We start from the raw sequence: 27299 nt of genomic DNA on the forward strand, positions 1-27299 counted from the left end.
TTTATTAATTCTTCATTATCTTCATTATTATAGTGTCAGAATCGTTCTGTAACCTGGTGAGGAAACAGGAATTAAGATCTTATTTCTATCCATTCTATCCATTAAAATGCTTCAGATGCAGAGTATGCAAGATGTAAAAGACATTTACCAGAACTTGATTTTAAGGTAGTCATTAGTGTAACTGCTGGTAATATGGAAATAGATATAATATGTGGGAGATTAAGTTCTTTTAGGTTTAGGTGTCTAATAATCCTCAGTAATAAGTAGGCAACATCAAAACATACTAAACAGCCAGCCATTCATTGCTTTCGATGATCCATAGCCTGGAGAGGAGATGTCCAGACATCTAATGAGCCCTACTTGGTGTTGTGGTGGTGGGGGGTGTTGAAATGCAGAGAAGACTAAACTCCCTGTTAATCCACAGGCCTTTACACCAATCCCATCTGTATAAATACACCTCCTCTCTCCCTCATCTTCCCCTCCCTCACCCCTCATCTCTCTCTTTCTCTCTCTCTCGCTCACTTGTGCACATAAGCAGAGGCGATCTACTTTGGTGGAATTTCCTGGACATTTTCCTTTCGTGCCTCACTGCTAAGCAGCACGAACGAATGTGTGCCTGTGTCCGTGGACTACAGCGTTCTCCAGCAGTTCAAATCTAATCTATTTGTAATTCCGCCTTTCAGTCCACTCACTCAGTCGTCTACTTTCTCTTCTGTGAGTCAGGAGTAGTTTGAGTTAATTGTACATGCTTGCCCTTAATGTTTGCTGAAAGTTTTCACACTCATGAATCACAAGATCAACGCTTTACAAGTAGTTAAAAAGCAACACACACACAACTGTTCTTCACACTAGCTCTGACGTGGTGTTGTTCCTCTCCAGTGTGTGTCTGTCTGGCCTTAATTAAGAGCGACTCCACCAAACTCTTGCCAGACCTGGGCCAGACTCACACCAGTGGTGCCAGCTCTCAGGTTTCCCTTGGCTACGTTATTTATTTGCTCAGGGAATTCTTCTAGGTGGAATAAAAGTTACCTCAAGTTTTCAGCAGTCAGGCTTGGAGTGTCCTCAATATAACTTCAGCTCTGCTCAAGACCTTTAACAAACTCATTTCATCATTGCCTTCATCTGGCGGTGGTCTCTGACAAGTTTAAAATAATAATGCCTAGATAGAGTGCACACGAGGCCTTGTGCTTTTACAGATGAATGGTAAATATGAGGGAGTAGCTAAGCCACCCACCTGAGCACTGACTAATGGCTCTGGGATTGCAGAGGAGGGCTTCCCTGTCTGATGAATTAGTGTGTGGCCGCTCACAGATCTATACATGCTCATTTGAGGTGTTCGTGCACTGTAAGAACAGGCAGGGCCGGGCGGAGTTCTGCAGAACTTGTGTTCTGAACCTGACAAGCACAGCGATAACAGAACTTCTCTCATTTGTCTGTGTTTCCACCTCGACTAGTACAACCAAAAACAGGGTAGTGTGCTGCCCCCCACTGAACACACCTGTTGCCAAGGCAGAACGGGTTATGCGCATATTACACAATGTTCAAAATAATATAATTTGAATTAATCGGTCACTAACTGTCAATATTCTAAAATGAATTAGTTGCTTTTTATACCATTCGCTCTTCTCCATTCCACTCTGTTTGGTTGATGACCTCTATTGCATATCTTTTATCTCTACTTTCGTCATGTCCGTCTGTTCAGTCTTCTGTCTCTCTTTCTCTCTCTCTCTCTCTCTCTCTCTCTCTCGTTCACCTCTCTCTATCTATCTCTATATCTATCTGTTTTAACCTTAACCCTGTTTATTTCCTCTGTCTTATGTCTGTCCATCCTCATATCAACCTCAAAAATGTGATTCCATTCCATTCTTTCTTTCCTCTCTCTCTCTCTGCCTTTATCTTTCTGTCTATTCCTGTCCATCTCCATCATCCTCCTCCCTCCTTTTCTCAGCCCTCCTTTTTTAACATGTCTTTGCCCCCCTCCCTCTCTCCCTCTCTCTCTCGCTCTCTCTCTCTCGCTCTCTCTCTGCCTCCCTGTGTTGTTAATTTGCCTGAGAATGCATTAGGCGTAATGAAAGCTGAGGGCCGAGGGAATCCTCCCGGGCCCCATTAATCATTGCCCCTCAGACAGGCAACCTTGATTACAAGTGGCAAGAAATTCATTAGAGCCGGGCCTCTGACAACTTTTATCTCCGCCACTAGCTCTGACTCATTAGGCAGCCAAATTAAAGCTATGATGGCCCTGATGAAATTCATCGCTTGTTTATCTTGTGCGATTTGATGCATCTGCCCATACATCACCAGCGCAGGCGTCCGACAGACCCTCCCAAGAAGGCCCGAGCCCTGCCCACTACTGCCGCCCTTCGAGTGCTGCCCACTATTCCACACACTGCCCACCCCCCAAATACACACACGCATACACACACACACACACACACACACACACCTCCACCCCCACAGGCTCTCTCCTGCTGAGAATGGCCAAGCTTCCTCCCAGCACATTTGTATCCTCATTGACAATTTAATTGTTGCAATTACTGCTCCTGCTCTGCCTGTAGAACACAGTCATTGCAGTCAATTACCAGCAAGCACGGTGTCTGGTGGTTGCTGGTATATCTATTTTAGCCATGTGTTTGTTATTTTATGTATTGTATTTGACTGACAGGTAGGTAAACGTTCTTTTGTGGGTTAAAACGGGTCTTAGTGGCGTTGCCAAGGGACACGACACCAGTGACACGCCTTTAATACCTTCAAAAGTATTTTCATCTCCCTGGCTGATGTCCTCTGTCACAATCCACTCCCGCCTCCCCCGCAAAAAAACACACTCTAACCTATGAGATCAACACGATAGCAAACCCAGTCAGCAACATGTTGTTTACAGATAGGGGTTGCATCATGGCCTTGATATCTAGCAGAAGTGAGGTGACCGAAACGGGCCTGAGCAGTAAACACCATACTGTTAGTGAAAGTGAAAACGTGGCAATTACACTTACATGAAGTCATCTGGACGGAACTCTCTGCCCAAAAAACAAGCCACGGACGTACACTTACTGCTGAGGAGTGTGTGTGTGTGTGTGTGTGTGTGTGTGTGTGTGTGTGTGTGTGTGCGCGTGTGGGGGGTCATTTTAGAGACCAGGATAACATAGTGAGATCAGAGTTGTTTAGGTCAGAGTTGTTTAGGAATTAGGATCATGTATGTCACTATTGTTCCCAATTGTCCCACAATTGAAATGTGCCCCTTCGTCCTGTGGCTACAGATGACTCAATGTTCTACACATCTGTGTGGACAGTGGAGTTAATGCACCACAGGAGCGCATGCCTTGTACATTTGACATCTCCTTCACCAGCCTCTTAAAGGCTGTTGAATGATTTGACACCAGAGCATCACTTGGCCTAGTAAAGATGCTATTTGTAAACCACTATGCAGTTCGGCCTTTTATCCAACACTGCTAGTTTACTCATACTCTGGAGTGTGGCCTCTCAAAATGCCCCTTGGAGTCATTAGTTGCCCCCACCTTTTACACTCTCATCCCTCTATTGCCCTCCTTCTCAACCAGTAGACTGTTATCAAGCCCGGTGATATTGTCCCGGTGGTTCTATCTTATCAAAACACATTTAACATTTAGAATGTGATTGAATTATTATAGGAACCTGATGCGGCCACAGATTACAGAAGGAATGACCTGGGGGCTCTGCAGGGATAACTGTTTCTGAATTTTAGCCTATGGCAAGCAGCCCATAATGACGCATAAAACAACAGAGACTGCGACGGAAGTCACTTACAAGAGTCTGGAGAGTATTTAATTGCTAGTGTGAAACGGCACACTAACTTAGACTTCCATTTCATCAGCCCCAGATCGTTGTAGCAGAGGGCTTACTGATTTTTGAAGTGTGTGCACATTCTTCAGGTACACACACGTGGCTTTATCCATTCAGAGTTGAGAGACACCCTTCATATCCATTCCATTAAACATAATATTTTGGTTTGAAAAATAAAAATGTGGTTCTGAATAAACACCTCCGTAGGTGTCAGCTGAACATTGCTTTCACTCTTTGGGGGTAATGGATCTGGCCTTGAACTGGAAACATTTCAAAATAGCCTATCCTGTCTTACCCGAGCTCATCAATATACAATGTACAGTACCTCTCATGTTGCTATGGATGATGACTGATCAGAATTTAGAAATGTTCCAGCAGGCTTATTTTTTGGTTTTATTTTGCTGCAATTTTCACAGTCCTCAATATAGGCACCCTACCAACCACATGCCTCTGTACCAAGCATAGTGAACATTAGTGTTGTGTAGGAGTATCATTATGGCTCAATGATAATATTGTTTTGAATCTGTTTTTTATTTGATATTTTTTGTAGATCTAAATAGGACAATTGCACTGTCAGACAAAGTGTCCAGCTTTCTAAGTTGTCTTGTCCTGCATGATTGATGAAGGGAACATTTTTGTCATGAAGATAACATCCTCTTTGAACAAGTCACAGTGTAGGCAAGGCACTGGAGCCCTTTTGCGTCCATCTGTCAGCTTCGTTCTCTCCATTAGCGAGTAAGCGCGAAAGTGCTATCTTAATATATCACGCGTCATGGGAAGTGGAGGTCGAGACATGCCACTTGACCGCTCTTTCAGGGGTAGGCAAACTGCTACCGCTGATAAACTGTTGATCTATGTGAAGATTTAGTCTATCCTTTGTGGTGTTTTTTTACCACATAATGGTGGCCATATTACTGTGTATTATAATCTGGATTTATTTAGCCTAGCTTTCGTCCGGTTAGATTAAAATGGAATGCGCCTGACCACACGGAAAAGTTAGCCCTAAAGACTATCCCTAAGGCGTAGCCTATTTACCCGTGACTGAACGTATTTCAAGTTGTTCAAAAGGTCTGGTTCATTGATGTTTTATTTCATTTTACACAGACTTGTCTAATCATTTCCACCATTGCCCTGCATAATCCAAATCGCGCGCTCTCTCTCTCTTTACGCGCGCGCGTGAGCGTGTGTGTGGATGGGCCCACCCCACCCATGGCTCTCGCTCACCCGAAGTGATTGATTGTGAAGTTCATTACAATGTGTTGGATATGACCGCTCTAATGGGGATCCATCAGTCCACCTTGCGACAGCATGGCCTCCTAAAGAGAGATAAATGATACCCTCGCTCATTTACAAAAACCTTTATCCCCTTTCGCTCCCTTTGACTGCAAAAGGAACTGTATTCTCTTCTATCATCAAGCAAAACCTAAAAGTCAAGTGGTCGTAAAAAAAACATAACATGAAAAAGAAAAAAAAACATGAGGTCTTTGTAAAATAGCTGCATCAGTCATCTGGCAAATCTAAAGTAATGTGTAGACAGCACAGTATCGAAAAACTGCTTTTTTATAATTGTTTGAGTTATGGATAATGCTTTTAGCAGACCCTGATTCTCTGAAGATCAGTGTAATATTGCTCACTCTGTAAATCAGGTAGTTTTGGTTTGGAGTTATTTTAGAGTCTGCACACTCTAACCAGGGGTTATGTGATATTCCTATTTCACCAAAAGGCCTCGTATATTTTGGACGTTGATACAAAATGCTTGAACTCCTCGTTTCTAGTCCCTCTCTGATTGTTAGGATTATTATAAAATTGTTGATTCTGATACAAATGTGTAGCCTATCTCTTCGGCCTTTTTGCAAGATGTGGAGTGAAAGGCTAACGCCGCTGTCGACCAAAGACGTTTTATACTGACCTCTATAAAAGGCAACACTTTGAAAGGTCAGTGTAATTTAGAATAGGTTACTTCTCCAGAATAGCTGCAATTATTACCCAAAAGCTAAAATTCTACAAAAAATAAATTGATCATTGACCAACCAGTAAATTATCTGAGGTTGCCAATTATGTAATTTAAACACATATTAAACATTTTAGATCACAAAGTAATGTAAATACATGTTTTGCCCTTATTTTGATCATTTATTTTTTCCATCACCCTTTTCACAAACAACTGGAGAATACAGTCGCTAAAGTACTAAATGGAGACGTCTCGGAGTTCATGCAAAATGATAAATTAAATGGTGTGGTAAGAGCTGTGAAAACAAGAGGCTAAACCGGAGGGCGAGAACACATGCAGATATTTAACTAAACGTCAACTTATAAATATTTTTAAAATTGTTTTTACAGTTCGAAATTTTCATAGTGCACATATGTCCTTAAGACAAGTTCAATATTTACAGATTTACAAAAAAACAATAAATAAATGGCCAGAACACATTTGGAAAAGAAAATATACAGTCTTGTCCAAAACATCTATTGTATAAAGACCATATGCTACAGTAAAATGATATCTGTCCCAGATACTCTTGTGGAATCCTTGCTTTTGTGCTTCATGCATTTAACATTAGCAGTTCAGTCTCTGTTCTATCAAAGCGCCGACTCAGGGCCTACTGCCTTGCTCTATTTGTTGGTGCTGGCTCCTGACGGCAAACCTGTTGACATGAACTGGAATTGGAACAACAATTTTGGGGTTCCTCACCGGCTCCCCTGACCGATTGTTGACGTTGCCGGCTTTGATCCTTTTCCATTTGGCCCGGCGATTCTGAAACCAGATTTTTACCTGGACCTCGCTCAGTTTAAGTGCGTGTGCGATTTGTGAGCGCTCCGTGAGAGATAGGTACTTTTTACAGTGGAACTCCTTCTCAAGTTCAAGCAACTGTTCGCTGGTGAAAGCTGTTCGTCTCCGTCTGCTTTTGCCAGCAGAACCTCCCGGTGGTAAGGAGTCCTGAGAGCCGGGCTTGAGTTTGCTCTTTTGGGATAACGATCCACAGTTGTTTCCATCCGAGAAACTTTCGTTCTCACTGTCCACGGAGCTGTCCTCTCTATCACTGCATGCCGCATCCGCTGACTTTAGATCCAGCTTCTCCTCGTCCGAACTGTACAGTTTGGTCTCACCTATAATTACATATCACATATTAATATTCATGCACAGATGTGGGATTGGGTTTACTCAACAAATTGCAGGCCTTCTGCAGGTTGCTTGTTCAACATTACTTGATGTGCCCTTATTTTTTATGTAACCTGGGATTGTTTTGGTCAAAGCATTTGTGTTAGTCTACAACAAGTAATAAGTACAAAGCAGATGTATAAGTAGTTTGGCCATTATATCAAGCATACTTAAAACATCAACCGACACCTTAGGACATCCATAATGATTTTTCATTAAAATTAAATGAGGTGCATGTGATTATAATACCAATTTTGGGTCAGTCAAGTTCAATTATTTTAGAAACTTTAAGGAACCTTATTCATCTGTTGAATTTCTCTTTTTTAAAAAACATCTATTGCCTAATAAAGGAAAAGACCAGCAATTCACTTCACCGTCGATTTTTAACATTAATACTTAGGCCTATATCTTTGACATGAGTTAATTGATACCGTAACGCTCCCATTAAATTATTTCTTCTCAATTGCACTTGGCAAAATTGTCGGTGCATATGGATCAATGACATGACAACGTCAAACATTATTATTACAAAGTCCTTTACATACATTACATAGTCAATACATAACTCTATCAGTGGAGATAATAATAATAATAATAATAATAGCCTAATAATAAAAGACTACTCATCTCACCTGCAATAGTTTGGAAAGTTTCTGAGAAGTTGAGAAGTTCCGAGGCTTTCTCCCTGGCGTGCAGATCCTCGGAGTGCGGGCTTTCCTGTCTCCTAATAGTTGGATCAGCACTTAATCGAGGTCCAGGCATCTCCTGTGGGGGATAAAAACTGTCCGGTGGTTCCGAAAAACTCGGCAGCGTCGTTGTTAGCGCCACCATAGAAGGCATTCCCTGCCCCAAACTTGCACAGAAAGTATTCGTGAGTCGGCCCGCGAACGACGCCAAAGGTGCCAACGGAGGAATACCGGACGGCAAAGGCGAATGAGAGAGGGCTTGCGGAATCATCAGCGGGCGATACGGCATAAACATTGGGTAGCCGGTGTAAAGCAGGTGCCCCGGCCTTGGTTGCGGGGTCCCAATCAACGAGTCAATTGAAAACGCCGTCCCTTGTCCGCTCGGTCGCTGCATTTTGAGGCAAATTCTGTCCACTCGCGATTTAAATTCCAACTGAAACTTCTCGAAGAAAAACGGAGGAAAATCACTCCTCCGGTGGCTAGAAGTCTCGCAGCTCTCGCTGATTGTATTATCCACAATGACCGTGGTGAGCAGTTTTTCGTCGTCCCCTCCTCTCTGCTGACTGTGACCTGACGCTTTTTTTTGTTTCAGCTCAGTCCCTCTTCCCCTATTTGTCACAAACTGAGACATAAACACAGTCTCTCTCTCTCTCTCTCTCCCTCTCTCTCTCTCCCGTACAATCTCAATGTCCCACCTCTCCCTCTCTCTCACACACACTCACACATAAACGAACAGTGCTTATCATCTGCAATAGAAGAGGATAGAGGGGGGTGTTGCCCTCGGGACTCATCCATCTTCCTCAAATTACGCTTCATTTCCTTATTCAGCTTCTGACTTTTTTGGCCGCCTTGAGAGGCGGTAGTTTCCCAGTGGATACCAAATAGATGGGTCGAGCCCCCTCTTTCTCTCAGTCCACATTGACTGGAAGCGGTGTGAGAGACTGCTTTAGACCTTCCCCCTCTGTAATCGTTGACCACACCAACCCAATCAACTATTATTAATTTTGATTGATGATAAGTAATTACTTTGGATTCAAGGCAAGACATAAAACAACGACGGCTTTGTTTGAATTCAGGGGACTGATGGCAACGGAGTCGGGAGGGCTGGAGAGGCAGATGTTTTGCCCCACTTGTGAGAGAAAGGCTGTTCTATTCTTTAGAGATAAAAACAATGAATTTGGCCTCGGAGAAGTGCTACAACAACTATTCCCCGGAGAGAAATGTTCTGGTGAAAATTGGATTTGAATGAAAGACAGGGGAAAGGGGTCAATAGCATTTCAGGAGCAGTGGCACTAAATGTGGTATTGTGAAGCTTTTATCTCGAATTCAATTTAACCCGGAGAGGATCATCTGATCATATTCAAATGAGATTAGCCAACTCTATTAAATGCGCTAAAGTTCAACTTCATGGCGCAATTATCATTCTAATTGAAAATCAGGACTATATTGTACTGACCATCAAATAGATTACTGTTGACTGTTCCTGTGTTCCCCCTCACTGCCATTTTGAACAAATCAACATTTGCTGGAGTGAAAAAAAAACATTTTCCTATCTTCGGAGTGCGCTTTTCCCCAAGTGTTAATTTGATCGGAGATCATTTTGCCGTTTAAATGCCAATTCCAAGTGATGATGATTAGCCCCTATTGAGTCCCGGGGGCGCGGGCACTCCAACTGGCCGTCTGATTGCATGAAGACATAAACATATCACCTCCGACTCTGATTAGCAATGCAGGACCAGGAAATGCTAATTATTCTTCTAATTGCAAATGACTCCATTCAGCGGCAGCGCTCTTTGATCTATTGAAACCAAACTCTCCCTCTCTCTCGCTCTCCTTGTCGGTCTCATTAAGTGGACTTGCGACCATAAGTAAAGGCTGGAAGACTTATTAGACACTCGGTTGTAAAGCACATTGCCCGTGGTGTCTTCCACTCGACCGGGTTGCTCTGCTGGACGAGGCCCTGTCTATGAATTTGAAGAGTGAAGTCCATTTTTCAAATTTTATTTTCAAATAGGTCACATTACAATGATCACAACTCCAAGAGTAGAGAAATAATAGCTGTACTATTTGTACATATTATCAGATTATGATAATGATGATTATTAGAAGTATTATTAGTATTTGTATTATTATTATTTCAAATTATACTTGTTGTGGTTTTGATATCTAAAGCAGCAATATAGTTTGACCATAGCATCATCATTTTTTAAATCAAATTATTATTAAAATGCAATTTTGCATTGGAGTAGCAGCGAAGGGCATTTACATGGGTTCCTGACAGGTCCATTACCCAAGTCAGCCCAAGTCAGCGCACTGTCCCGGTGCCATATCCAGGAACTGGAGCTCGTCTTTATGGCTGTTATTCAAACTACGTCTCCATGATTTCACAATTATCTACTTCTGCCAAACCATGTCATATCTAACCGTAATTTCCGGCCCCAAACTAAATGTACATTAATGGATGCAGACTGGACCTATAGCTTACACCAATAAACACGATTTCAGCATATAAGATAACGATGGAGGGTCGACAAGAAGGCTAGTAAAATGCATAATTTCATGACATACATTTTATTCTAACTATCAGCAATATATTTGGTTTTCGGATAGAGCAGTTATTTTTGACCCCTTAATACCACTTGGCAATATGATTCAATGATCACAAAAGAAGGCTACTATTATAGTCTAATGTTTAACAGGCCTACAACTATCATTTTTGAATACTGAAAGAAACTTGTGGTCAGCGTAAAAGTCTATCATGGACCACGGCGCTTGTTGTAGCCTTTAGCATTTTCAAACCGACTGGGCAATCTTAGTGCGACAAGAATCTTTAGAAATAACTTCCATAATATGGAATTATATGTCATTTTTAAGATTATCAGCCATAATTGGCAAAGTCAATCAACATGGCTATGGTCATTTATTAATTTTGTAGGGTCAGGTTTTTAGCTAAAGCATGTAGCCTACAGTATGTGGAGTTTGAATATTGCCTCTCCTAATATAGGCCTACATCTTTCCCAACATCAGGTAAGGAGAGTGCCATGTTTGTTGGCATAGCTTGGATGCATGTCTTATACATTCTCGTTCAGTTGCACGCCACCAGATTCAAACAAATGAAAACATTTTTACGCACATTTTATTAATTTTAAGATACAGTCACATGCAATCACAGCAGTGCTATTTTTGTTGTTTAAAAAAAAAAAACTAGGAGGCTATCACATAACGAATATTTGAAATGATCTGGCATCACGGTGTTGATGGTGTTGATGATGTTACATGGCAAAAACCCCGCCCGCTATGATTTATTGACAATTTGTATGGCCATTTAAAGCATACAACAAAATAGACCGCACTGTACATCAAAAAAGGAATGCATTCAATAGCATCTAGTTGAATTACAGATTATACGGCACAGTTTTATCCAATTATTGTGATGCTGCTCATAGGAAAGTTATAGTAAGGTTTGTGCAGTGTTGCTTACATTGAACTTCTGAATGAACACCATAAGGAATAGATCTCTCTGTACTAGATGGCAGTTTGTTTTGCTAATTGTTTCGTCTTATTCCTAAATCCAATTTCACCAAACTTAATTGACTGTGGAAAAGGTAGCCTACTATTAGCGATTTTGTAATTTGTCACGTAATGACCGTAGCACCCCCTTGTGGTACAGGCGCTAGCTTTTCATGGCAGGAATTGTCTCTTCAATGTAAATGTTTGATTGAGAAGCTTTTTCAAATGAAACAATCAATTCGATATAAATCAACATTCGAAAATGTTTGTTTAATTACATCTCAGTTTGTTAAAAATAATGAATCCATGATTATAGAATATGAAATTGTCTTTCAGATGGTAATTTGAATACTAAAATAATCTATGTAAACAACATTACTGCATTAAAACATGTCACTTTCATTGTATAAAGTGTAACCATTATATACATATTTCATAGTATTGCATTCTCATGCAAAATCCATGACAAGTCACATCTCTGACCAAATTAAAAGACCACTCTGCTTTAGAGTGGACAAAAAATACTTCCCTTGCAAATAACCTTCCAACTCATTATTGGCAGCATTAGATAATGATGTGCAATTGTCATTAAAATGACCATCATGATGCGCAGCTACAGCCTGGCATATAGAAACTAAAGACAGAAACAGCTTTCATGTGAACCTATACCCAGATTACACAGATATGGAAAGACACAATTTTCAACAATATATACAGGATACAAGGGCTGTGAGGTGTTACAAACACCTGCCCTCAGTGGACGTAGTCTCTGAAATCAAAGAGAAGGTATCTCTTCAAGAAGTTGGGGAGGTCTAGTTTGGGTACCACCTTTGGCAGGCGTCCCTCAAGATAGTTCCGTAGTTTGAAGCGAGCCAAATGTTGTAGTGACCGAGGTGTTTGGGTCAGAGCGAACACTGACTCGTAGAAACCTTGATGTTGCTATGGGAGATAATAATGGCATTGGTGAAGCGTTCTTTGCTATGGGAAACTTGTATTGTATATGTATTCTTCAGAGGGGTATAGAGGCTGTGTAATAAGGTAGAGGGCTTCTTCAACTCATTTTATGTATTCAATAACTAAGAAATGCACAGTTTTTCTAACCAATTGGAATACAATAAAAAAAATAATATTATCGTTAATAATGAAAGTAATTTAATCAGCATTCTTCCATGTAACAATATATGTACAGTATATAGTGCCTGAAGTCCAAAGACAAGTAATCTTGCAGCCTACCTTGAATACTTCGGGTGGCACGGCTTCCTCCCAGGCATCTGTGATTTTGAGGCGGTCATAGGCATTCAAGAGAACTTCAATGACACGAGGACAAGTGCAACAGTGTTTCAAAACCTGAAAGGCATTGACAACATGAAACACTCAGCAGGCCTTATTAGTCTAGTAAAGGGTTGCTCTGCCATTAGTCAACAGCATGAACAGTTTTTTTTAAGGATTGCAATGGTTTCTGGTCATAGTGTTATCATTTATCAACAACCTTTTTTAACACTCTTTTCAACGCCGTGGAAATGCAGGTTCTTGACCATCTACTTAAAGGCATGATCTATTTAAACAATATATTGAAATGCCTGAAGTATGCTAAGCACTGGGATGTTAGGCAGTCCATGGCATCAGAACAGGTTACTACTGGAGTTCAGGAACCCGGCCTTGTTCATAGGAGGTGTGGGGCCAAGGTTTTACGTCCGGGGGAAACACACAGAATAATTAAACACTTGGCATGACGAACAGATTGAGCCCCCCTCTGGGAGATGCACGAAGAATTTCTGCAATTAGTGCTAATTAATCTCCGATTAACATTTGGCTAATTAGGAATCAGGCAATTTGTCTGACTCAAGTGGGACAAGTGAGTATGTACAGTGTAGCACACTGCCAGCAATATGGATGATCAAAATCTGATCAAACCTTTTTTAAGTGATGATGATGACGTGCATGCGCATGTGGTGATATTAATGCAGGGGTGAGTCTAATAACATGTTGCTTAGCATTTCAGGAAACCTTAATGAAAGGTATACCTTAGTCTCTTAAAAGGTCCACTAATTGTTTGGTCCAGACTTCTATGTGTAAAAACTCCCTTAAAAAGCTGACTCTGTTTCTGAATCTGTTATCTGTCTATCACTTAGGTTTGAGCATACAAAAGATGAGTATGATGGACATGGATCATTATTAGAAAGAACATCAACACCAAAGTGACTGGTGTTAAGCAGACACATTTCTAAGGTGTCACACATTTGGAATGTGTATTTGGTGCTGACCGACTAGCAACAGGCGAAGACAATCTCCAACGAGCCATATCTACTGAGTTTAAAATAACTTTTCAATTGGAAGTCATTTCAAGCATTTTGGTGAAAAAGCTTTTTTTTTGTCCAACTTCCAACATTCATGGCTCCTTCGATATAACATGCACAACTTTGTGATTTGTACTAGTTTTTCTTCTTAGCTCCGTAGGGCAGTAATTTCTAAAATATTAGTGAAGTTTGATATACAGGAATGCCTGTCTTTTTTTTCCAGATTTTTCTGAGAGAATGACCAGTGAGCCTCTGGGTGATTTAACATGGAGGGAGCCTTTGACCTTCACTGACCATCTGACTTTTACTGGTCACTTCTTCGCGCTGGTTCCCTATCTATTACTGTCACAATCAGTCGTGCCAAACTGTGGATATGGTAATGGTAAAGCATTAGTAAGGAAAGCCTCAATGACACCCTCTCACCTCAACAACCCTCTCACCTGGGGCAGCGCTCCTGGCCAGACTCGTATTGACCCGTAGTTCAGCAGCGTTTGCACCACTCTCTCCGGCTCGTGCTCCGGCTTGTAGCCCACCTCTTTCAGCACGTGGTGCATGGGCGCGTTGCCCCCGTAGCACATGTCGTTGACGCGGGCGCCGTTTCTCAGCACCAGGTCCACCACGTCCGGGTTCACGTTCTTGCAGGACATGTGCAGCGGCGTCCGGTGCTGCAGGTCCTCCGTGCCCACCTGGGCCCCGGCCTCCACCAGCTGCTGGCACACCTGGAAGTAGCGGCCCAGGGCGGCCTTCTCCTGTGGCTGGGAGCAGGCGGCGTTGAGCGGGCTCTTGCCCTCGTCGTTGTGGTGCTCCAGGTTGGCCCCGTAGCGCAGGTAGAGGTCGACGTGGTCGGGCAGGCCGTGGCGGCAGGCCACATGGAGAGGAGTGTCATCCTCCTCCAGGCTTTGGCCGTTCACAGCAGCTCCCAACTGAAGCAGGGTTTTAGCACATCTGCGTTCAGGATGATAAAAGACATGGATATCATATGCACGTGTATACGATACATACAGATGGAGAATATTCTAGTTAAATGCCCTTGTAATTCTGCTAAACTATAAAGGAGGGTAAAAAAGAAACACCTTTACCCATCATTGTAATCTGAAGGAATGGTGTTGTGTCAAATGAGTACATTTAGAGTGTACCTGTAGGTTCATAATATAAGTAACAGTTTTGTCTGAAAGGAATATCTTGGACCAGGAAAGGAGATTCTTTCCCATGTGATTTACTTTTACTCACTCAACGGAGTCCAGCTCTGTGCAGACATGGAGGGGCATGAGCCCGTCCTCATTCACCGCGTTGGCATTAGCACCATATGACAGCAGCAGCTTGGCACACTCGGCCTGGCACTCCTCGCAGGCCTCGTGCAGAGCGGTGGTGCCGCCGGGTGCCAGGTCAACATTAGCACCTCTCAGGAGCAAGAGGCGCAAGCACTCGGTGAAGCCACGGCCGGCTGTGATGTGCAGGGGCGTGGTGAGCTCCTGCTCGTAGGCCAGAGACCAAAGTCCTGCGAAGAGTTAAAGGGCGATCACGTCAACTTTGCAGCACTCTCAGAAAGACGCACTTATGTTATTCCTATAGAAGAACCTTTAATAACTTCTCTATTTCAAACCCACTAATACCCACTGAGAACCCTTTTATCTCTTACTTTAGTGGTCCCTTTCACTGCCATGAGTAATGTTTCCCAGAGCATTCTACCTGAATGCCAATCTGAGTAACTAACTAGAAGTTGTGTGCTTTATAAGATTCACTCAATTGTCAATTTTATTGGCAATTAATGCCGATTAATTTGATTGTATCAGTGGTTAGGCATTTCTTAAGAAATTGCCTTAATACCAGCAAAAGTCAGCAACAGCTCATCTACAGTCTATAATAACCAAGTGAAAGAAAAAGCAACAGCTAGCAACAGACCAGACAGGCTTGTTGGAGAACATAGAATTAAGCATGAAAACTTCAATAACACTATAGGCTGCTGTATGCTTATCACACATTAGATAATAATTTCATATCATGAGACATACTCAGATCTCTGTAGTGAAATCTGTAGTTTTTCCACTCATCAATGTTGCTAGTGTCGTACACGGCATCAACAAGGTAGGTATACTCAGGGTCATCGATTATACTAATGATGGTGAGGTCATCCCCCACCAGTAGAGCATTCCAGAACTGCAGGATTTCCCCCGTTGCCTTAGCAGTGGCGATCACATCGTTCCGAAAAGCCTTCGGTTTTCGCCACTTAACCTTTGGTTCCATGAGGACATATAATGAGCCCAGCGTCTGTTTGTCCCCAATACTGTAGGTCAGTGTCAGGTTTCCTGGAAAAAGGCCCAACTGTCCTTAAACGCCCGTTGTTTGTTAGAGATGTTTTGACTGGGCATTAGCGATAGTTGTTTCCTCGCGGGTGTTTTGACTCGATCTGCAACCTGACGGACCAGAGAGACTCTATTTTAAGCGTCGAGGGGTGCAACATGATATTTCCACTGGCCCAGATTCCCCTGACATGAGGGACACTGCTGCACACCCATGAGCTGCAGCACATTGTGGGATTTTTCAGCTTCTTAGAATCAAAACAACACTTTTATAGTCCATTTCATGTCATGATGATCAACATCACAGGCTACTTTTGGTTTAAAAATGAAATTTGCATTTATATTACGTGTGTATCGTGTGCATACAATTTGTTGCCCTACCAAAAGTGCAGAAGACAGAAATAAAACTGCTTTTTGTAACCCCCCCCCCCCCCCCCCCCTTAGGTAAGTGGTAGTTAATCTCGTTAACATCCTGCTATAGACACATGCACCTACATAAGTCCAACTAAATATTGCTTAATAACTACACAGAATCTATTTGCAAATGTCATATTTTGAGAAAGATCCAAAGCTTAGTTAGTGGTGGGTCAGCAAAAACTGTCTGACACCAAATGATGCCATTAGTTATTCACAAAAACTCCATTTAATAACCTGCATTTAAATTAGGGCCCCGAAGTGTTGGTAATATCAGGACCATGACAAACAAAGTCTTTATTCTGCCTTGTGACTCCATGCTGTCATTTGATAGCTACATGTTTGTGTTGTTTAATGAGTGTCTACTTTAAAGCATAACTAAAAATACACTTATAATTATGTTACTGACACAACATGTATTGTTGCCAGGACACCCAAAGGGTTGTAGGTGAGATGATTTAGCAGTGGCTGTCATGATATAAATCTCATCACAGTTTACACTGCTACAGCCCAGAGCACCTTGATTTAAGTTATTCTGAATATATTCTGAATTATGTATATCTGAAGCTAAATTCTAATTAAATTCAGGAATGTTGCTCTCGTGCAGTGTCAGAGCTCCGATCAGACTTGTTTTTGTAGCTCTCAATAGCTCACTTGTAAAAGTCCAATGTATGACTCTCTTGAGCCACCGTAGTCACACCATTGTACAGTAGCTCAAAGTATTCCATTCTAGTGTTTGGATTCACAACTTGCTTTAGATGTTGTATCTCTGCACTGTTTAACCATGCAAGTAAAGTTTGTTGTAGTCCATGATATATAACTATAATTGATATAATTGAGTAGCATAAAGGGTTTTGGCTTTTCAATAAGCTTCTTTAAAACATAATGATGTGAAGCTCAAGCCGCACACCTCAGTTGGGCCTGATAGTCAGAACACCAGTGGCCCTGTGGCTCTCTAATAAAGCAGCCGTCATTTATGAACCCTCCCCATCCCACACACAATACAAATGCAAGGACAGACTCACCACCCTTGTTCACCCAGATCATGTCTCCTCCTTGAGGCTGAATGACCAGATTTACCGGTGCTCCTTTGGGGAACAGTTGACGCAAGGCCTCCAGGTCCCCTGTGTACAGAGCATTCTGGACAACTGGGTCTTTGCATAGCAAAGCAGGGCGCTGGGGAGATCCGTAACTCAGTGCTATGCTTTTCTCTCTCACTTCTTTTCTCAAAAAGTAGCTGGTAACTGCAGGGGCTGCCAGGAGTCTCTGGCTTCGTTCTCTCTCCAGCAGCTCCTTGTCCCTCTCCAGCGAGCGCAAAGCGGTGGGGCTAAAGACAAAACGTCCCTGTGACATCCTGTGCCAGTGTTCAGGGGCAGCTCGAACAGAGTGTGATGACAGGCCTCTTAGTCCAGGAAGATCGACTGAGGAGTTTTTGAGGCTTGCTCGCTTGCCATTTCAGAAAGACTGACCGGTGAGTGTGTGGCTCGTTGTTGCTGATTCGCCTGGCGAGTGTGTTTTGACATCCGATATGAGCCGTCCTTTGCGACATGTGCAATGAAGCTATTTTTAAAGTCTCACATGCACATTGCATTCCAATGCTGCTTTCTCATACTCAACTGGGTGACTCTTATAGTGTCCTGACTGGACACGAGAGCAATTTGTTTTGTTCCTTTTCATTTACATGTAACTGGAAAGATACTTCCCGTGGATTTCCTGGGGCCAATTTGTAAAGAGCGTATAGGGCAGCAGCAGCGTGTTCCACCGTAATTGCTCTGAAAAGGACAACAGGGCCGGGGCAGAACTACATTTTAATAACGTGAAATAATGTCTTAGTGGCTCTGGAGCAGCAGCTACTAATTGGCTAGTTAGTTAGTTATGTCCCGCTACGACAAACAGTGGCTTTACCCTACAGATGGCCGGAGTTCAATCAGGTTCCTGCACCGCAGGCCTCAAGCTGATTGACTGGCTAATTAACGGTATATACCGTACAGGAAATTGAATTGTGCAATTAATAATAAACTCTCAAGTGTTCACGAGTTCTTAAGACATTTTAGGACAAAAAAATCTGCTATAATTCTCCAGTGTATGCACTACCAGTGGTTCGGTACTTAGCCGCATGACTAAGGCCAGACACTAAAAGCATAACCATGTGAGGTCATGTGAGATCTGTCAATTACGCATTTCTCACATGCACCATTTGCTTTGCTATAATCACAGTGAATCAACTCTGCTGCCTCGCCATCCCTAGCTTCTATACAGTGCCCATAGAGATGGTTTGAAATGCCTAAATTTGTAAAAACCTACATGGTGACATGGACTACTTGGATTCTTACAGGGTTTTGAGATACTATTGTCTTTCAAGAGATAACAGAAAACCGCAGGCACGTTATTAGCAAAATCAAGGAGAAGAGGGGCATGTCTGACCTGCCACCTCCTCACATCACATACATGGTTCTCCTCCATGCCCGCCATCCACTGGCCCGTCCCTGTGAACATTAGTGTGCTGCAGTCACACTGCTCCCACATTAAAGTCCATTAGGCTGAATGGGGAGGCACCACTGTGTGGCTGGGACCACGGGCACCTGAGGAGACAGAGCTCAATTAGAGCAGCCTGGCCTTCTCTCTGGGCATCTGACAGACACTTCTGTTGAGAGATGGACAAAAGGTGACTGGGGTTGAGGAAGGGTAAATGGACAAAAACATGAACATCCATGACGATTATTACGTTAAAAAACAAGACGTGTCAGAGAGCCTGCTGTGGTAGATGTGTCATGTTGCCATGTTGTCAACCATCTTCACAAATTCATACTTCATAAAATGCACAGGCTCTCGTGCATGTGTTCTGTTCTATCTGCTGGAGCAAACATTGTGTTCCACTATGTAAAGGAGGATAATATAGTCTGCTGATCAGTATCCCATCACAATATGCTGTGTATCTGCCTATTGAGATATTTTCTGAGTGTTGACCAGTGGACTATTATTTTATGCCGCTTATTATGTGGTTATCACACACAATATATCAGAACGCATTCTGCCCACATATTTCCTTTTGTACTTAAAGCACTGTCTATGAAAGTGCTTTTGCTCTCGTTAACAGAATGTTTTCTATAAGCTGCTATGGGCTAACTTCCTCACATGTATTTCGGACATACACAGGAGAGGACTGTTCAATTGTGCTTGTGCTTTTGGGATTTCCCAAAATGGCCAATCAACAACTAAGCCCATTTACCATTAAAAAGAAAACATCACCAACAGAGCGGCCTACGTGAGCATTTCACAGGGGTTATTAAGCAGACTCCTTCCTTAATCTGCATTTCATTGAATTAGCCCTACGCCACCTCCAGAGGGCTCACCAGTGGTGTCTGGTGCACCATTCCCCTCCACACAAATTCTTCAATCATTCGTTGCTGTAGCCATTTATGGTCCAATCAACAACATAAGTAGCAGAGAGTGCACGCACATCCAACTTGTACAGGTGCAAGGTAAAATGAATGTCGAAAAAATTTAAGAAGTATCCGCACACTGTTGCTGCTGCTCCCGAAGTGATTTAATGACAACGTTTCGACCAAGTATGGTCTTCGTCAGGTATCACACCTGTACTTTGTACTTCAGCATAACACTGATGTCTATACAACAGGGAATAGTATGTACTTGCCTTAGTAAACATAAATTCCTTCTAAAGCGTGCTGACTCACTGAATCAAGCCAAAGACCACTTGTGCACATCATATTTTTCATCATAATACAAAAGCAGAACTGTTATGTGGATAATTACTTATCAACAGAATTACTTTTGTTGTTAAAAATGAGTTTGTTTCGTACATAAAGTGAGCAAGTAAGTAAGTAATTACTTACATTTTTAAAAAAGACTTACTTAGTATAAAGTGAGGAGCCTTTTGTCCATGAAAGGAAAAGCGTAATGGTGAATTTAGTGCAGGCACAGTAAGACACATCCATTTTGATTTCTTTGCACAAAAGATCATGCTCTCTTCAGCATTTCATATGCAAAATGATAATGTGTCTCTGTAGTTCATACAAAACAATAATAAATGTTTAGAATAAATGAACACATGTGCAACAAATGCATTTGGCATACCAGTCAGTACTGGAAAATACTGCTCCTTGCAGGACCATACTGGTCAATCTCAGAAATTAAATCTCGACAGGATGAATTAAAAGCAGCAGTCCTCCTGGCTCTGTACACAGAAAACAAATAAAGTGGTTTGGACCAAGCCATACACTATTTCAGCCAACTCTGCTTCAGGAGCATGCAGAGGGCGGGGTCATTTGATCGGCTTTTGATCTGAAGTATCAAGAACCTTCCACCAGAGTCACAAATGTCGCTTTTAAACACATACATTGGTAAAACAAAAAACGCTTTAGAGCCTAGCAGCCTGTACTTACTCTTGCTAACATTTTCAATTAAAATAACCATAAAATAAGAGAAATTACTCAATCGACATGTATTCTATACGCTTTTTCAACAAAGATACCTAAAAGTTATGTAATGCAGACCACAAATGCTAACCAGGGGGGGCGGGGGGGATCCCACCCTTCGACCTTATACAGCTTTCAGGCAGTCTTAAGTGGCAAAATAAACTCACTCATCAACTCTAAACACTGTGGTGATGCATGCGTCTTGCTGTAAGTCACGGCATGCACAGTTGCTCTAAGAGGAATTAATCAGGCGCCTTTAAACATTGGCAGCAACATTACGCCAAAAGTGAAACATCAAGGCCAGATGCTGACGACTGCTGATTGTTGTTTTTCCCTCATACACTCAAGTACTCGGAGTAAAGCTTGTCGTCTTTGCTGTTCTCACAACAAATCACATACCCACTCAGAGCATGCACTGCAGAGATGGTGGACTGGAATATTCTGAACAAATATCTGAACAGGAATTTTCACTTTTTGAATGTATTTTTTTTTGTTATATTTTGAATGTATTATATCTGTTTCATATTCTAGACTGTAAACTCAGTGCTGTCTAAAAGCACATTTATGGAGTTTGAGGAAAAACTGCAAAAAATAACATCTTTTCATTCTTGTCATGAAAGAAAGAAATATGTTTTCCCTCTCTTCATTTCTGACTCGATTTGTCCCTCTGCATGGTTCCACTTGGGGTAGATGTCAAGATAACACTCACAAAGCCCTTTCTGTTGGAAATATTCACTCATGGTGGTGTCAACCATACATTACAGACAGTGCTGATATGGAAATCTGCGCCATTTATTTCATTTTACAGTGTGATAATAGATGCCACATTAACTGAAGGCATCTAAGAGTTTCGACTTCGCAAACACACATTACTGGAGAGAGAAAGGGAATATTGTTTTTGCTGCTGGAGTACATCCTTTTTAAATGATATCCATAATGAGTTTATAATATGCATCTGGGCTACCTCCTCTCTACTTTGATGTCTTCCAAATGGCCCTGGTGTCATCAGCAAAACATGTAGGCACTTTCCTGCCTCATTGCCTCCCAAATGTATTTTAAATATCATTCCTGGTAACGCAATTATTTAAAACGCTGAACTAAACACTTACTAATGGGGAAAAAAAGACACTGACTTCGATAAATTCATTTCTCAAATGGTGGGCATTGGATTTTTTTTTTCTTCGTCTTCTTCTTCTTTTTACAGAAAAACAGGGTGGGGAAATTTGTCTATAACCTAAAAAAAAGAAAGAAAAAGAAAAAAAAAGAGAAAAAAAGCACAGCAGCACAGTAGTAAATCAGCAGTCCCTGGTATACCCTCCCATCTCCCCAGAAGAGCTCTCCATTTCCGCCACCATGTTCTCTCCATACGGGGGAACCGACAGCAGAGCACAAAGGAACGGTGGTGCCACCAGCACCCTCCTGACGGACTGTGATGACTGGACATTCAAAAAAAGCCCATGCTAATGACCATCAGCCACAGTATGAGGATGCCGCTAATAGCGATTAGGCAATTAGTTCCTGCTGATTATGCTGCTCTAAACACACTCCTGACTCTTGTGGCATGCCGTAAAAAAAATGACAGAAAAATAACTTTGAGCACAACCTCCTGTCTCGAGACTCATAGTGTATAACTCGACAGTAATAAAATGAAGATGATAATTAAGAGAGCGGAAGCTGTTAACATTTGCACTAATCGATGGATAATTGACTAATTATACAGAGCATTTTCAGCAGAAGAACCCACACACGTGCTTAGTGTGATGGCAAGCACATCATGAAAAGAGAGAATAATCGCTTTGGAGAGCAAATGGATTTGATCTTGTTAAAAGTGACCTATGGGGCACTTAAAAATGTTCTTCTCTTTACACAATGCCACTGCCTAGAGTCTCAGATGTAAATCAGTCGTACAGTATAGCTGTCATTTTTAATATACAATGAATTAATACACAACAAATATATTTCACATAATAAATAAAATACAATCATCTCTCATAATTCAGAGAGTAATACTGCATTATTTCCTCTTCTGGCCCTCAGCAAAAACTTGTAAACTTGTTATGTGTGACACTGTTCTTCGGAGTTTCTGTTATTCTTTTTGCATATTGACACATCCTACAATTTGGCCCTCAAAGGCCCTTGTGCTTCTGGTGAAGCATTTCAAAAATGCTTCTCAGAACAATATTCCTAAAAACTATGTTGGTTGATGAAGACAGTGCCGCATTTCTTAGTAGGCCAGATTGCTTATTCTATATTCTTAAAGCTCCTAACTCCACTACCTGTAATGCATGATATCTGCTGCCATGATTTCAAATTGTCTTTTTGCCATACAGCGAATCGCCCCCCTCTTCATTATTACAATTGAGAGGTCCATATTTCAACCTAATAGCTCTTGATAACTTTAACAATCGATCACAACCTCATTTCATCGCGCGCACAGTTAATACGTGCTTCCCTGCCAAGTGGAACATTTTCTAATGATGCACTCGTGCACCAAAACAATGCCGACCCGGCCTGTGCATCAGTCACTAATGCCTCCATCCATAATGTGTTTGTAACAGTCTCTCCCAAAAGAAGACGACCAAATGACTACCTCAACTGGGAACAGGGGAGGGGGAGGGAAGGGCAAGGAAACAGATCTAGACGGAAGCATGAGATCAGTTGGAAAATGGTCATGATTATGATAATGCTTAAACCGCTTGCCATTAGTGACACTGCCACACACACGCCTCGCGCTACGGCCGCAGACGAAGTACCATTAGAACATATCAGGCCATCAAGAAAGAGCGTGATAGACTCAGAGGGGGCAACAGGACATAAAACAGCACATTAATGGGGAGTCCCTTCCTTTCCAGGCTACTGAGGGGCATAATGTGTAGGACAACAACTGTCTGCTGAAAAAAAAGACAAGCTAAACAGTAATTGATACTATCACTAAACATGTGTATTTCAATCTCATTACTGCTTTTATTTAATAATCCAGAGAGATCAGGAGACATAGTGATGGTGAACTACAATTTCTTACTCAAAAGCAGTTTACATTGATCTGAAATCTAATCTCCATTGCCCTACATTTCTACCCATCTGAAGTAAAACACTCACAGTGCCCTTCAGGCACCGAGGCGGTAAGGTAGTCCAATGAAATAACGATCTCACAAAGGAAACTTTCACACATTTAATTTAAATTCCATTGACACTAACCAAACGCTAACTAGTTGTACTTTTTTCTTCTTAAGCCAATACAATGATCAAGTCCAACAGTGAAGTGTATAAAAGGGAGTTACTGTAATCCAACAAATTAAAAATATGTTTGAATTGTGCATGGCAAACAAAGTAAAAGATTGGTGACAGCTATAATTTCCCCCTATTGACATGACTTCATTAAGCATTGGAATGTTAGGAAATAATAGATAATAAATAATAAAAGCAATTCCTCTGCATAATTACCATTATAATTATATAATAATTATCATAATTGCTATCATAATTATAGGCATATTCCATATTCTACATGTACACACATCAAAACACCTTCTCTTCCTGTTTAGATGAGAGATTATAGTTTTAGATAAGGTTGATTATGTGGTCTCATTAATGTCTTTTATGATAGGAGGTAGCAGGTGTAATTTCAAGCAATTTGTAAATGTATTCTTGCATTTCAAATGAGCGCAAGTGTCTAATGTAAAGTTGTGCTGTGTTTACTGAATATATTGATAGTTGATACAAAGGAACAGATGCATATCTAATAACATACAGTAAGATCATCAATATCATGCAATCCCAGAAAACTGACCATTATTATCATTATTAATAATAATAATAATAATAATAATAATATAATTCAAAGCAGTGTAATTGTCTACTCTTTTAATAGAAAAGTTCAATGCACACTGCAGACTTGACTAATGAACATTTGCATAGACTAGATACAAAACACTATATTTAAAAAATGTTCTTCTGATAATATTGCAATTTAAATAATGCTCCATAAGGTATGGAATCCAGACCCTTTATTTGCCATATAGCTCTGGTCACTGTGTACATCCTCTGGCTAAGGTAATACAGTTTGCACTCAGGAGTGGACTTTGTCATCAGGGGTGATGCCTACCTGATAAACTGAGGATTCTGGATCACTGGCTTTGAAATGTCGCTTTGTAAGAGCCTGGAAATAGAAGTACAAAATCAGGCCAGAGAGACAGGATATTAATATTGACATCAAAAGGAATGTTGTGACCCCTGACAGCTACAAACCATAATAGATCATTTCAGATAGCAGAGGCAGCTATTTCGTAAGTGACATAGAGAGCAGATATGGCCACTTCCTTCATGCTAGTTCCGCAGTGTTTCTTTTTCTATGGTCACTTAGATCTGGCAAGATCATTTCTTTTAATTTTTTTTACTTATGTGTGAACGATGCCGTCTTTGGAATTAAAGCAATGCAAACACCATACTGACATCTAGTGGAGTGTGCCCTCTACTGAGGATGAGCACTGAGGATCTCTAAGGTGATTAGAGTAAGTTTTTCTTCTCTCGATATATATAACACAACACAATAGCTAAAGTACATTTGCTTTCTTCTTATAGCTAAGAAAAACTGTTCTTTTCCTTTTGCTCAGATGACCAGATGTTTATATTTTTTTTAATTACAATCTTTACATTAGCTTGATCAACAATTATGTTTAGATTTCAGCTATATTTTAACCACACATCAGAATGAGTATCTTTCAAACATTATGTGGAAAACATTAAAAAAAAAAAAAAAAAAAAAACTTTCAGCTGATTTTTAGTATATTTTTTGGGCTTTTGTGCCTTTAATTTGGACAGGACAGTAGAGAGAGACAGGAAGCGAATGGGTGAGAAAGTCGGGGTGGGATCCGGAAAGGACCTCGGGGCAGGAATTGAACCCGGGTCGCCGGCGTGCAGTGCAGGTGCCCCAGCCAGTTGCGCCACGGCTGGGGCCTCAGCTGATTTTTCTACAAATACTCCCTTTACAAAAGGCAATATTATAAGATCCCTAATCCTGTAATATATCTTTAATATAATTCCCCCTCTATATTCATCCATGCTAGTATATACTGTGGCCTAAGTCCTTCTAAGCATTGTAAGCCTTATCAATTTGTAAAATCTATCTCAAGAATGTCTTGCAATTTCCGGAGCATTTCCCAAAAGCATAAGACTGTTGTGTGCTCCACAGCTAAGAGCTTCTTAACAGGAATTCAGAAGAGTAATAATATATGTTACATTCCCATTCCTTATCATATTTAATTGCAGAGAATTTGCTTTTAGCTTTATGTAAACTCATAAAAAAGTATGATTAAAATGAGTAAGGCTGGACCAATGATATCAAAGTTAGTGCCTGTCACGATGCAAGTGTTGCAAACATTTCCCATTCAAGACTCTATTCACGTCATGAAAGAGTTGGGCAGGGCCAGGCTGGTGTTTTGTGCAGGTAGCATAAATAGAGGGGACTTCACCACCTCATCTGTCACAAAACATTAACACAGATATTAATGTGCAAAGTATTGACCGTATTCAGAATAACACAATATTGCGAATGGTGTTTAGCCTACATGAGTTGTTAATAAAAATGTTCCATTTACAGTATATTCCCGTTTCCATGTCATGCACATAGCATGTATATAATAGGTCACACAGCATATTGTGATTTTATCAAAGTTCTAAATGTTCCTTCCGTGAATGTTTCATTGTGTGCGTTCAGATACCTGTAAGCATTGTTACATTGTGTTACATATTTGTACTGCCATTGCCAGTGGTATTGCATTTTGTAAATGCATTATAAGAACACGGGTGTTCTGAGGCATTGTGGAGAGGAAGGTTGATTCGGGTGTTCTTCCTACAGCTCAAGGTAAGCTATTTCGTTGCCATGATTGGTTAGGTCTATCCAATTTAGTGCACTCTTTAGGCCCTCTTGTCTAACATCAGCACTGGCGATCTGGCGACCCCTCAAAAAACATTGGCCAAGTCTTGCAATCTCCTTCTCTCCACCCGGCAAAATTTGGTTGAAAATGTTGCAAGATAGGCATTGGAGATGGAGGCAGAAAATGTCTTCTCTCATACGTAGGCTATGTCTCCCTTGGAGGTCCTGGCCCCCCTGTTCAAAAAAACATTGGACTAAGTAAGGGATAATCAACGACGCGCCGTGCGTTTATGTACGGGATAATGGACGACACGCCGTGCGGTTATTCAAAGTTAATGCACGTTCTAGACGGTGATACGGCCCGACGCGAAGCGGAGGGACGTTCCGTCTAGAAAAGTGCATTAACTTTGAATAACCGCACGGCGTGAAGTCCATTATCCCGCTTATTCCACTGTTGCCACTGCGTTGTGTTCGTTTCCGGTGCTAATTTAAATGTTTTAATCGCTAGAACTGTTTTGTTTGTAGAACTACTTTTCCCAGACACATTTCAACTAATTTCTCAAACTGCGGTTACTAGTTCTAAATGGATGGTTGCTATGGCCAAAAGCCAGTCGTTAGTTCTAATCTCCCGTTGTCAAGCTGGCATATCCCAAGATTCTGATCAACGTTAACTTTGAAAGATTGCTATTTTTCTTAGCCTACTGCCACCTAACTAGCTAAATGACACCTCTGTCATATGCTAAACGTTACTATGATCTGAACGTCTGTATTTTACAGCTTGTATGTAACGTGACAGTGCATTTAA

The 27299-nt window shown here is 41.3% G+C and overlaps 2 protein-coding genes across 3 annotated transcripts; both read right to left on the reverse strand.

The window, feature by feature from the left end:
• Positions 1–5968: 5968 nt before the first annotated feature.
• gbx1 (gastrulation brain homeobox 1) lies at positions 5969–8539 on the reverse strand. The gene is made up of 2 exons (XM_062556218.1): positions 7609–8539; positions 5969–6924 (listed from the first exon to the last, which is right to left on the reverse strand). The coding sequence occupies exons 1-2, from the start codon at positions 8291–8293 to the stop codon at positions 6410–6412; spliced, it is 1200 nt and encodes a 399-aa protein (XP_062412202.1). The 5' UTR covers positions 8294–8539; the 3' UTR covers positions 5969–6409.
• Positions 8540–11421: 2882 nt separating this feature from the next.
• asb10 (ankyrin repeat and SOCS box containing 10) lies at positions 11422–17680 on the reverse strand. 2 transcript variants are annotated; one of them, XM_062556231.1, is made up of 5 exons: positions 17209–17680; positions 14700–14967; positions 13910–14414; positions 12406–12519; positions 11422–12111 (listed from the first exon to the last, which is right to left on the reverse strand). In XM_062556231.1, exons 1-5 carry the CDS (start codon positions 17534–17536, stop codon positions 11926–11928), a joined length of 1401 nt encoding a protein of 466 aa, XP_062412215.1. In that variant the 5' UTR covers positions 17537–17680; the 3' UTR covers positions 11422–11925. The 2 variants fall into 2 exon arrangements, with proteins under 2 accessions (XP_062412215.1, XP_062412223.1); XM_062556239.1 differs by lacking the exon at positions 17209–17680 and adding an exon at positions 15482–15847.
• Between the last annotated feature and the right edge of the window lie 9619 nt (positions 17681–27299).

Source organism: Sardina pilchardus, chromosome 2 (assembly GCF_963854185.1).
Source record: "Sardina pilchardus chromosome 2, fSarPil1.1, whole genome shotgun sequence".
Classification (NCBI taxonomy): Eukaryota; Metazoa; Chordata; class Actinopteri; order Clupeiformes; family Clupeidae; genus Sardina; species Sardina pilchardus.

Excerpts from the sequence above, each read along its gene's own strand:
- gbx1 (XM_062556218.1), bottom strand. The coding sequence starts at position 8,293 with ATGTCTCAGTTTGTGACAAATAGGGGAAGAGGGACTGAGCTGAAACAA. Across the intron at positions 6,925-7,608 it reads AACTTTCCAAACTATTGCAG|GTGAGACCAAACTGTACAGT; the intron begins GTGAGATGAGTA and ends ATGTAATTATAG.
- asb10 (XM_062556231.1), bottom strand. The coding sequence starts at position 17,536 with ATGTCACAGGGACGTTTTGTCTTTAGCCCCACCGCTTTGCGCTCGCTG. Across the intron at positions 14,415-14,699 it reads ACAGAGCTGGACTCCGTTGA|ATGTGCTAAAACCCTGCTTC; the intron begins GTGAGTAAAAGT and ends TCCTGAACGCAG. Across the intron at positions 12,112-12,405 it reads TGCCACCCGAAGTATTCAAG|CAACATCAAGGTTTCTACGA; the intron begins GTAGGCTGCAAG and ends TATCTCCCATAG.